The 12899-nt window shown below is 43.2% G+C and overlaps 1 protein-coding gene and 1 pseudogene across 7 annotated transcripts in view; one reads left to right on the plus strand and one right to left on the minus strand.

Moving 5' to 3' along the window:
- Window positions 1–12899, plus strand: part of LOC146680775 (protein NLRC3-like) — a 34469-nt gene that overhangs the window by 8322 nt on the left and 13248 nt on the right. For 3 of the 7 annotated variants that reach the window (XM_085449902.1, XM_085449901.1, XM_085449903.1), the window contains 3 exons: window positions 9726–9804; window positions 10707–10935; window positions 11088–12858. In XM_085449902.1, coding sequence (XP_085306028.1) covers window positions 9726–9804; window positions 10707–10935; window positions 11088–12858 — 2079 coding nt within the window. Of the gene's footprint in view, window positions 1–763; window positions 858–7311; window positions 8852–9725; window positions 9805–10706; window positions 10936–11087; window positions 12863–12899 lie in introns of those variants that run through there. The other 4 variants (XM_085449907.1, XM_085449905.1, XM_085449908.1 and 1 more) reach the window with 4 other exon arrangements.
- Window positions 6333–7316, minus strand: LOC146680776 (uncharacterized; annotated as a pseudogene).

Below are 12899 nucleotides of genomic sequence, written 5' to 3' on the forward strand. Positions count from 1 at the left end.
TGGTACTACAAGGTCATTAAGATAAGATGGGGCCTGATTATTTAAGACGTTGTATGTGAGGAGCAGGATTTTAAATTTGATTCTTTCTTTAACAGGGAGCCAATGAAGGGAAGGCAATAGAGAAGAAATATGCTGTCTTTCTAATCAATACTCTTGCTGCAGCATTTTGGATCAACCGTAGGCTTTTCAGGGAGTTTTTAGGATATCCTGATGATAATTACAGAAGTCCAGCCCAGAAGCAATAAATGTATGAACTAGTTTTTCAGGACAAGACACTGGACCATGTGTATAGTAACATCAAGCAGGCCTACAAAGCGACACCCCTCCCCCACCTAGGACCATCTGATCACCTCTATCTGCTCCTCGTCCCTGCTTACACCTGCCTAAAGAAACGGACTCCTTCAAGCATCTGGGTCATTAAAACATTGCCAGATGATGCTCTCCACCATCTACAGGACTGTTTTAATCTCACAGACTGGTCCATCTTCAAATAGCAGGTGTTGTGTAATTGTTAAGTGCTGTGTAATGAATGTGACAGTGACCAAAACCATCTGGGTTCTTCCTAACTGGAAACCTTGGATGAAGAGTAAAGTACAGGCTCTGATCAGACCAATTCTCTGTACAGCACTACCACAGCCAACCTGAGGAGAAGCATCAAACAAGCCAAGAAGACCTACAGGAGAAGGACAGAGAGCTTCTATGGACAGCCCTCAGAAACTATGAAGACCAGACGAGAAGTCGATTTTAATTTTGCTACAATAAAACTGTCATGGTCCGAGTGAGTGCTGGGTTTTCCAGCGTGCCAGTGAATCCACCATTGGGGAGAGTCGCCACACCCCCTCTCGCTTTGTGCACCTGTGAGTAATCAGCCGACAGGCTTTTAAGACCAGCACTCACAAACACTAGTGGAGTGTGATACTGCATATTTTGGATCCGATACCAAGTAAATACGGGCCAGTATTGCCGATACGGATACGGATACTTTTCAGTAAATAAGGTGGATGTGTCATTGAATTGCTAAATCTCAATTAATTTTCATGACCTTAAGTGTTTTTTTTGTAATGTTTACTTTTTTATTATTAAATAGTTAAAACACAGGACATAATCAGGACAAAGTTCATAATTAAATAGAAAATGCTTTATTATAATTTTTTTTTAGAAAAATCTTAATTAAAAAGTGCATGCAAACCAGTAAACAAAGCAAAACAAGCAAGTACTGTTGAGAAACTATAATACAAAAATTACAATTAAAATTCTCAGAAACAACAACAACAACTGGTGAAAATATAAATAATATGTAAACAACTTAACAACCCCCAAAGCCTTTAGTTAGTCTGTGCAGAACAAAGGTTTTGGCTACAGGTTTTTGTTCAAGAACAGTATCATATTAACATTTTTTGCTTGTAATGCACTTTGTCTGTTACTCGCTAACTGCCCTGCTTTTGAAAAAATCCTCTCAGCTGGCACTGATGTTGCAACCATTGCCAGGTATTTTTTGGCAAGTTTGCTCAAAGATGGGAATGTTTGTTCATTGTTTTTCCACCAAAGTAGTGGATCCTATACCCAAGGAACTGGCCTTTCCTCAGAGTACCTGCACATCTCAATTAGGGCATCAGTACCAGTTGTCCGATGCTGCTGAGATGCTAGGACTTTAGGGTGAAATTATTCCCATATCCCACCTTTTGCTGCAGGTGGGGATGAAGCAGCCCCTCCAGACGAGCTTGAGGTTGTTTCAGGAGTTGGGGCAGAGCAGATGGGACAGATTTTTTTAATATATGTTTATATAAAATGGTAGTGTTTCCACTATACCTGGCAAGCTTTTTATAAATCCCACATTTTGCAGTTGTCTCATTTTCGACTTGAAAATGCAGCCACATTGCGCTCCTCTTCCTCTCTGCCGTTCTTCTGTTGTATTTTCTCTGTGCGTGACGTGTGCTGATGAACCTGAGCTGGCAAGTTGCTTGTTTGTTTGCTTTGTGCATCTAAGTCACGTAATGGTGCAAAATCTAAACACAAGAGGGGGGAGGGGGAGCAAAGTGTGCCTGCTCTGCGCTGACACAGGAGCGGCTAATCCGGTGACCTGGCTGTTTCGTCTTTGCTGAAACCACAGCACTGCAAACAAGAGCGGAACTTAAAGTAAATAATCGATCTCACCAGGCTAGTATCGATCCAATACCAATTTAGTATCGATACAACTGATATTTCAATCAATCCGCCCACCACTAACAAACACTTCTCGCCAGAACGTTAGCTAGCCCTTGTTAGTGAAAGCCACAGTTAAGTAGTTCTCCTCATAGCAGTTTTTGGAACTAATCTTGTCTTTCTACTCGCTGCAGTCTCACGGATGTCTGGATCACGCCGTCATTTTTCCTTCCCTTCACACAGCCACTGGCCTGCGTGCTGTTTTCGGGGTTTACTAACCTGACTACCTCCTTGCCCGGTTTTCCAGTGAGTGAATCTTGACTGGTTTAGCCTTGCCTGGATTTTACTACCCCTAAGCCTCGCCTCCGCCTGCAAAAGTACGATAATTGCAAATTGCCCTTTCTCCCTGGACTGTTGCTTGGGGCTCACTTTAACTTTGCTCTCCCTTATTACAGTGACTCTGTGAGCGTAACTCCATAATCCTCCTTCTGCCCCGCAGCTCACGGCGCCAGTTCTAGAAAATGCCCGATGTCGGGTTCCCTGGCTGCTTCCCCAGCCTGCTAAAGAGACCTTTTCCTTTTGGACTCTGCTAAAGCACTCGTTTCATCCTTTCATGTTTTATGACAGTTGCTCTAGTATAGTTTAGTGCTTCGTAGTTCTGCTTTTGTTCATAGTCTCCCATAGTCATATTCTGATTTTGTATTTATTCAATTCAATTCAATTTTATTTATATAGCGCCAAATCACAACAAAAGTCGCCTCAAGGCGCTTTATATTGTACAGTATACCCTATAATGATAGATACAGAGAAAAACCCAACAATCATATGACCCCATATGAGCAAGCAATTTGGGGACAGTGGGAAGAAAAAACTCCCTTTTAACAGGAAGAAACCTCCTGCAGAACCAGGCTCAGGGAGGGGCGGCCATCTGCTGTGACCGGTTGGGGTGAGAGAAGGAAAACAGGATAAAGACATGCTGTGGAAGAGAGACAGAGATTAATAACAGATATGATTCAATGCAGAGAGGTCTATTAACACATACTGAGTGAGAAAGGTGACTGGAAAGGAAAAACTCAATGCATCATGGGAATCCCCGGCACCCTACGTCTATTGCAGCATAACTAAGGGAGGATTCAGGGTCACCTGGTCCAGCCCTAACTATATGTTTTAGCAAAAGGGAAAGTTTTAAGCCTAATCTTAAAAGGAAGAGATAGTGTCTGTCTCCCGAATCCAAACTGGAAGCTGGTTCCACAGAAGAGGGGCCTGAAAACTGAAGGCTCTGCCTCCCATTCTACTTTTAAATACTCTAGGAACAACAAGTAGGCCTACAGTGCGAGAGCGAAGTGCTCTAATAGGGTGATATGGTACTACAAGGTCATTAAGATAAGATGGGGCCTGATTATTTAAGACCTTGTATGTGAGGAGCAGGATTTTGAATTCAATTCTGGATTTAACAGGAAGCCAATGAAGGGAAGCCAAAACAGGAGAAATATGCTCTCTCTTTCTAGTCCCTGTCAGTACTCTTGCTGCAGCATTTTGGATTAGCTGAAGGCTTTTCAGCGAGTTTTTAGGACATCCTGATAGTAATGAATTACAGTAGTCCAGCCTGGAAGTAATAAATGCATGAACTAGTTTTTCAGCGTCACTCTGAGACAGGATATTTCTAATTTTAGAGATGTTGTGCAAATGGAAGAAAGCAGCCTTACATATTTGTTTAATATGTGCGTTGAAGGACATGTCTTGGTCAAAAATAACTCCAATGTTCCTCACAGTGTTACTGGGGGCCAAGGTAATGCCATCCAGAGTAAGAATCTGGTTAGATACCATATTTCTAAGATTTTCAGGGCCGAGTAAAATAATCTCAGTTTTATCTGAATTAAGAAGCAGAAAGTCTGCGGCCATCCAGGTCTTTATGTCTTTTAGACATTCCTGCTGTTTAACTAATTGGTGTGTGTTACCTGGCTTCATGGACAGATAGAGCTGGGTGTCATCTGCATAGCAGTGAAAATGGATACTATGTCTTCCAATGATACTGCCTAAGTGAAGCATGTATAATGTAAACAGAATTGGTCCTAGCACTGAACCCTGTGGAACTCCATAATTGACCTTAGTGTGTGAAGAGGACTCTCCATTTACATGCACAAATTGGAGTCTATTAGATAGATATGATACAAACCACTGCAGTGCAGTACCTGTAATACCTACAGCATGTTCTAATCGCTCTAATAGGATATTATGGTCAACAGTATTGAACGCTGCACTAAGGTCTAGCAGGACTAGCACAGAGATGAGTCCACTGTCAGAGGCCATAAGAAGATCATTTGTAACCTTCACTAAAGCTGTTTCTGTGCTGTGATGAGCTCTGAAACCTGACTGAAACTCTTCAAATAAGCCATTTCTCTGCAGATGATCAGTTAGCTGTTTGACAACTACTCTTTCAAGGATTTTTGATATGAAAGGAAGGTTGGAGATTGGCCTATAATTAGCTAAGACTGCTGGGTCTAGAGATGGCTTTTTAAGTAAAGGTTTAACTACAGCCAGCTTGAAGGCCTGTGGTACATAGCCGATTATTAGAGATAGGTTGATCATATTTAAGATTGAAGCATTAATTAATGGCGGGACTTCTTTGAGCAGTTTTGTAGGAATGGGGTCTAAAAGACACGTTGATGGTTTGGAGGAAGTAATTATTGAAGTTAACTCAGAAAGATCAATTGGAGAAAAAGAGTCAAACTTAACATCAATGGTACTAAAAGTAGCTGTAAATAATATTACATCTGTGGGATGATTATTGGTAATTTATTCTCTAATAATAAAAATTTTATTTGTGAAGAAGTTCATGAAGTCATTACTAGTTAACGTTAAAGGGATTGTTGGCTCAACAGTGCTCTGACTTTTTGTCAGCCTGGCTACAGTGCTGAAGAGAAACCTGGGGTTGTTCTTATTTTCTTCAATCAGTGATGAATAATAAGACGTTCTGGCTTTGCAGAGGGCTTTCTTATAAAGCAACAAACTATTTCTCCATTCTAAATGATGATCCTCTAAATTTGTGACACGCCATTTCCTCTCCAGAATACGAGTTATCTGCTTTAGGGTACGTGTTTGAGAATTATACCACGGAGTCAGGTACTTCTGATTTGAGACCTTAGTTTTCACAGGAACTACAGTATCCAGAGTCGTACGTAGTGAAGAGGTAAAATTATTAACAAGATGATCGACCTCTGTAGCGTTCAGATAGCTGCTCTGCTCTGTGTTGGTACAGGGCATTGAAGATGATAACAGTGGGTGGATTATATTCTTAAACTTACTTACAGCGCTTTCAGGAAGACATCTACTGTGATAGAGTCTACTCTTCACTGCTGTGTAATCAATTATTGTAAATGTAAATGTTATCAGAAAATGATCAGACAGGAGAGGGTTTTCAGGAAACACTGTTAAATGTTCAGTTTCTATGCCATATGTTAAAACAAGATCTAGAGTGTGATTAAAGTGGTGGGTGGGTTCTTTTACAGTTTGAGAGAAGCCAGTTTAGTCTAATAACAGATTAAATGCTGTGTTGAGGCTGTCATTTTTAGCATCTACATGGATGTTAAAATCACCCACAATAATTATTTTATCTGAGCTGAGCATTAAATCAGATAAAAAGTCTGAGAAATCAGAGAGAAACTCTGTGTAAGGCCCAGGTGGATGATAGATGATAACAAGTAAGACTGGTTTCTGAGTTTTACAGCTGGGGTGGACAAGGCTAAGCATCAGGCTTTCAAATGAATTAAAAGTCTGTCTTGGTTTTTCGTTGATTAATAGGCTGGTGTGAAAAATTGCTGCCACACCGCCCCCTCGGCCTGTGCTTCGAGATTTCTAGTAGTTAGAATGACTCGGGGGTGTTGATTCATTTGAACTAACATAATCATCCTGCTGCAACCAGGTTTCTGTAAGGCAGAGTAAGTCGATTTGTTGATCAATTATTAAGTCATGTACTAACAGAGACTTGGAGTTGAGAGACCTAATATTTAATAATCCACATTTCACTGTTTTACTCTTTGGTTCAGATGTGGATACTGTATAGATCTTTCTTTGTGATTTTTTATGTTTAAGTTGTTTATTGCTGGTTTTTAGTTTATCTTTTGTCTGTTTGGGAGCTGACATAATGGAGATGGAGATGGGTTGTTTTTTTTGTTTTTTTTTTGGGGGGGGGGGGGGGGGGGGTACCAGGAGGAGAGAAGCTGCAGAGAGGCGTGTAAGACTCCTGGTCCCAACTCTGGATAGTCATATTTTGGGGGGTTTAATAAACTTGTCCATATTTCTGGAAATGAGAGCTGCTCCATCCAAAGTGGGATGGATGCCGTCTCTCCTAACAAGACCAGGTTTCCTCCAGAAGGTTTGCCAATTATCTTTGAAGCCCACATCATTTCTGGGACACCACTCAGACAGCCAGCAATTTAAGGAGAACATGCGGCTAAACATGTCACTCCTGGTCTGATTTGGGAGGGGACCAGAGAAAACGACAGAGTCCGACGTTGTTTTGGCAAAGTTACACACTGATTCAATATTGATTTTAGTGACCGCCGATTGGCGTAACCGGGTGTCATTACTGCCGACATGAATTATGATTTCACTGAATTTACGTTTACCCTTAGCCAGCAGTTTTAAATTTCCCTCAGTGTCGCCTGCTATGGCCCCAGGAAGACAACTGAATATGGTTCCCGGTGTCTCTAGCTTCACATGTCTGAGAACAGAATCACCAATTACCAGAGTTTGACCCCCGGCAGGTGTGTCGCCGAGTGGGGAAAAACCGTTAGACACATGAACAGATTGGTGGTGTACCTGGGGCTTCTGTTTAGGACTATGCTTCCTCCTCACCGTCACCCAGCCGCCCTCTTTCCCCAGCTGCTTAGGGTCTGCCGGGGAACAGCTAGCGGGGCCTACGCTATCTTCGGCTGCACCAGCTACAGGGGCCTGGGTAGCTACAGGTGAATGAAAGGTGCGAAGCCGAGTCTCCAATTCAGTAATCCTGGCCTCCAGAGCTGCAAATATGCTACATTTGTTACAAGTATCATTACTGCTAAAGGAGGCCGAGGAGTAACTAAACATCTGACACAATAAGCAGGAAAGTGCAGAAGGGACAGGTGAAGTAGCCATGGTGGTAGCGAGTCGGCTACGAGCTAAGCTAGCAAAACAGTACAGACACAGTGAGTGAAAACTTTGGCTATAAATTAGGTAGTGAGTACACAGAAAGTGTGCTTCGGATGAAACACATGAAGATTATACTATGAAAAAGAATGTATTTAAAGTTTTTAATTAAATTGCTAAGCAGATAAGCTACTCAAAAACATCACTGTGTTTGAGCAGGAACTGGAAGTGATACTCTACCGCAGAGAGAGCGAACACCAAGTGACAGCGCCACCAAGAGTGACTGAGTTTCTTACCTGCCATAGAGTGTGTTTAATCTCACTTTCTTAGTCCCCTGAGTTTGTAGCATCATGTTAGTTTTTAGTTTGAGTAACTCCTGAGGTTAGATTTATTCCTCTCGCCTTTTGTTCTTGTTTAGTGTTTTTGCCTTTAACTATTTTCCCTTGTGTCACCTTCGCTTGCTGAAATAAAATCTTGCTTTTTGCTCATCCTCCGAGCTTCAGAGTGGTGTCTGCACCTGAGTCCTTTAACCTGTATTGGCCGTCGTGACATAAAACCACATACATACATAGGGTCCTGAGCCTGCCGACTCAGAGTTTTGTGTTTCTTTATGCGTTTGTTTATTCTGAGTATGTATTCTGTTATGATTTGCCATTTGTTAGGTTTCTGTTCTGTGCCTGCCCTGATCCCACTTCTGTGTTCTGCCTGTCTATGGTGTCACACTGTCTGTTTGTGAACCTGTCTTTTTAGTTCAGTGCCTTGTCTGGTTCTCTGTGTCTGAGTTTCCTGTTTTATTCTGAAGGTCCCTGTCTCATGTGAGTGTGTTCAGTTTACGTTTCCCCTGTCCCGTCGGCTCTGATTTCTCCCAGGTGTGTTGCCCTCCTGTCTCTCATCCCCTGATTACTGCTGTGTGTATTTTAGCCCTGTGTGTTCTCCTGCTTGTTGCCGGTTTGTCTGTGTTCCACGGTGCCCTGTTCCTCGTCTCTCTGCCTCTCACCCCGTTTGGTATCATTTAAGGTTTGTTGTTTAGTTTTCCCAGTTTAGGTTTCTTTAGTTTTGTCATCCCTCATTGCCTGTTTTGCCACTACGCCACTTTGTAAATAAACATCACTAGCATTATCATCTACTGCCTGCATTTTGGGTCCTTTCTCCCTCCAACATCACACGGCTCACCTCGGCAGCCGTGACAGTACGAACCGGCCACAATGGACCCAGCAGCATTCAACCCGACCGAGGAGCTTCGGGGGGGATATTATTAACTCTGTGGATAAATTAATCAACTTATGGCTGGAGCACGAGGGGAGAGAATTCCGTCAGGCCATAGCTAATCGGCTGCAGCGCTTAGTTTCTGGTCTCCCCTGGTTGCTCAGCTCACTTCATCCACTCGCACAGAATTTTGTTCTGAACGAACTTTGTCTTCACCCCCCGGTTGCTACCACCCACCCTGCAACTCATGCTTCGCGTCCTGATGGAGGATGCTCTGCCCGGCCTGTCAACACAGCCTTCACAAGGGAAACGGCGCTCACGCCGTCAACGCTCCTCACCACAGTCGGACCTAGGGATTTCAGAGCGGCCGGCTGTGGTGAGTGGACAGGACAATAGTATTGGTTTGAACTGTGGGACTGTTTACTCAGGGGTTATGTTCTGTACGGCAAAGGACAATGACTGCTTATCGCCTGTTCAGTCTACTGCTCAGCTACCTTCAACCCAGTTTCCAGTGTCACCTACACAGCAGCCTGTAGCTCAGTTAGCCGCCCGGCCTCAAGCTCAGTTAGCCGCCCGGCCTCAAGCTCAGTTAGCCGCCCGGCCTCAAGCTCAGTTAGCCGCCCGGCCTCAAGCTCAGTCTCCAACTCCACCACAGTTGTCATTTCAACCTTTACTTCAGTTGCCCTTAGTTCAGCCTCTATTTCAGCAGCCACTAGCCCGGTGACCTGTGTCACCTGCTCCTCCAGTACGACAAGCTAAATCAATTCTATCCGAAGGGAATTGTTTTTCATTCGTCCATTGTAAGTAGAGAGACAAACCCATAAATAATGTAATCGTTCCTCAAAAGCTGGCCCGTTTAGAGACAGTAACTCTCTCCAGGGCCTCCCCAGAGTCTGAGTTTCAATCCGCAGTCGACTCTGGACCCCTGGAGGCTAAAAAGTCAGAAAGTTGTCACTTCAAACCAGTCACTGGTGCAAAGAGAGTACCTTGCTCCAGGGCATCTCAGCATGGAGGGAAAGCTTAATGCACGAGATGGTAAGAGCTGTTGGGACTAAAAAAAACTGAGCAGAAAGCTACAGACATCTGAAAACTGAGTTTTTAATTTTCAGTGAGATCACCAGGACTAGCAAAGCTTCACCATTGCAGGGAGTCATCGTATTCACTGAACCCATCAAAAAATCTCTTCATGGACCTTGCGTCTGTGTGTGGACAGACATAACATGACCTAATTATACACTACTCCTCCACAGAGTGGACAAGGAGAGAGCAGAGGTCTCCACTGGTCAGTCTGCACAGCAGCGTCAAACACACCTGGACTCTGTGTTTATGGTCTGTACTACTACTTTTACATGTGGGTTTTTTTCGGTCACCTCTATGCTGCACTTTGTAGACCAGTGGATTGTCATTGTGTCCAATATGAATCAGATTTTTGGTTCCATGATTTCAGTCCATTTGGGGGTGCCTGTAGCTCAGGAGGGGAGCAGGTCAGTTACTAATCAGAAGGTTGGTGGATCAAACCTTGGCTGGTAAATGTACTGGACAAGATACTAAACCCAAAGTTCTCTCTGATGCAACCATCAGAGTGTTAAAGTTGTGGCATGTTGTATAAAGTGCTCTGAATGCACAGAGTGTAGAAGAGCTGTATGAGAACCAGTGCATTTCAAGATTGTTTATTTGTCACCTGCATAGTTATAGAAGTACAACACGCAGTGAAATGTAACATGATACGCTCGACTGTGCAAAAAAACAAGAGAGAGAGAACATTATATACTGGGAGTGAATATATACAAAGATGACATTATATCCAATAAGTGAGTGAGTTATATATATTATATAAATAAAATAAAACAATCTGGAAATTTACATTCAAATCTGAGAATGTACATTTTCTAAATGGTGTGTTAAAGTGTCTTGTGCCGTTGTGAATGGGGGGGATGGCCTGAGACTCAGGGCTCAGATGATTGCAGAAGTTGGAACAGTGTATTGCTGGGATGGGACAGGTCCTTCAGTATCTGAGCTGCTCTAGTCCAGCATCTCCTGGTGTAAATGTTCTGTAGGGAGGGGAGGCCAGCCCTGCAGCAGCGTTCTGCTGTACGGATCACTTTCTGAATAGCTTTTTGGTCCTTAACATAGCTGTTCCCATACCAGGATGCAATGTTCTGTGTGAGGATGTTCTCCATAGCGCCTGTATAGAAAGACCGCTCGGTAACTCATATGGTCTTCTTTTCCAGCGGCTGGAGGACAACATTATGATGTTTGTGAAGAATGAGCTGAAGAAAACCAAAAAGGTTCTGAGTCCAGATGACCCAGAAACCATAAAAAGCCAGAGGGAGGATAAGGAGATGTTTGAAGGTGAGGATGAAGATCAAAGAAAGAGCTGCAGAGAAGCATTTCTGAAGATCACATTACACTTCTTGAGGAGACTTAAGCAGCATGAGATGGCTGACCATCTGCAGAGCAGTAAGAGAATTTCTCTAAAGATTGCATATTGATCTTTCCTAATATCTCAAGAAATGGACCAATATCTATTCACTCATTTATCCTTTCGGGGTACTGAAAGGCTATGATATTTATTATATAATAATTAATTTATCTGAATTACTTATTTTCAGAAATATTTGCTCCACTCTATAAACGTGAACTTAAAGCCCAACTGAAGAAGAAGTTCCAGTGTGTGTTTGAGGGAATCGCTAAAGCAGGAAACCCAACTCTTCTGAATCAGATCTACACAGAACTCTACATCACAGAGGGAGGGACTGCAGAGGTCAATGATGAACATGAGATCAGACAGATTGAAACAGTATCCAGGAAATCAAAGGGACCAGAAACAACAATCAGACAAGAAGATATCTTTAAATCTTCACCTGGAAGAGATGAACCAATCAGAACGGTGCTGACAAAGGGAGTGGCTGGCATTGGGAAAACAGTCTTAACACAGAAGTTCACTCTGGACTGGGCTGAAGACAAAGCCAATCAGGAAATTCAGTTCATATTTCCATTCACTTTCAGAGAGCTGAATGTGCTAAAAGAGGAAAAGTTCAGCTTGGTGGAACTTGTTCATCACTTCTTTACTAAAACTAAAGAATCAGGAATCTGCAGGCTGGAAGACTTCCAGGTTGTGTTCATTCTTGATGGTCTGGATGAGTGCCGACTTAGTTTGGACTTCAACAAAACTAAAATCCTGACTGAAACAAGAAAGTCCACCTCATTGGATGTACTGTTGACAAACCTCATCAAGGGGAACCTGCTCCCATCTGCTCACCTCTGGATAACCACACGTCCTGCATCAGCCAGTCAGATCCCTCCTGAGTGTGTGGACCTGGTGACAGAGGTCAGGGGCTTTACTGACCCACAGAAGGAGGAGTACTTCAGGAAGAGATTCAGAGATGAGGAGCAGACCAGCAGGATATTCTCCCACATCAAGACATCACGAAGCCTCCACATCATGTGTCACATCCCAGTCTTCTGCTGGATCACTGCTACAGTTCTGGAGGATGTGCTGAAAACCACAGAGGGAGGACAACTGCCCAAGAACCTGACTGAGATGTACATTCACTTCCTGGTGGTTCAGGCCAAAGTCAAGAGGATCAAATATGATGGAGGAACTGAGACAGATCCACACTGGAGTCCAGAGAGCAGGAAGATGATTGAGTCTCTGGGAAAACTGGCTTTTGATCAGCTGCAGAAAGGAAACCTGATCTTCTATGAATCAGACCTGACAGAGTGTGGCATCGATATCAGAGCAGCCTCAGTGTACTCAGGAGTGTTCACACAGATCTTTAAAGAGGAGAGAGGACTGTACCAGGACAAGGTGTTCTGCTTTGTCCATCTGAGTGTTCAGGAGTTTCTGGCTGCTCTTCATGTCCATCTGACCTTCATCAACTCCGGAGTCAATCAGCTGGAAGAACAACAAACAAGCTCTCAGACAGAGAACGACTTCTATCAGAGTTCTGTGGACAAGGCCTTACAGAGCCCAAATGGACACCTGGACTTGTTCCTTCGTTTTCTCTTGGGTCTGAAAACTAATAAAATTTGTTTGCAAGGCCTGGTGACACAGACAGGAAGTAGCTTACAGACCAATCGGGAAACGGTTCAGTACATCAAGAAGAAGCTCAGTGAGAATCTGTCTGTAGAGAAAAACATCAACCTGTTCCAGTGTCTAAATGAACTGAATGATCGTTCTCTAGTGGAGGAGATCCAACAGTCCCTGAGTTCAGGAAGTCTCTCCACTGATAAACTGTCTCCTGCTCAGTGGTCAGCTCTAGTCTTCATCTTACTGTCATCAGAAAAAGATCTGGATGTGTTTGACCTGAAGAAATACTCTGCTTCAGAGGAAGCTCTTCTGAGGCTGCTGCCAGTTGTCAAAGCCTCTAAAAAAGCTCTGTAAGTCATGATGTTTTTATAATTTAAATTCAGTTTACAAA

The sequence above is a fragment of the Copadichromis virginalis genome, linkage group LG23 (assembly GCF_057382275.1).
Source record: "Copadichromis virginalis isolate Kocher_CV1m ecotype Utaka linkage group LG23, C_Virginalis_male_GT1.1, whole genome shotgun sequence".
Lineage (NCBI taxonomy): Eukaryota > Metazoa > Chordata > Actinopteri > Cichliformes > Cichlidae > Copadichromis > Copadichromis virginalis.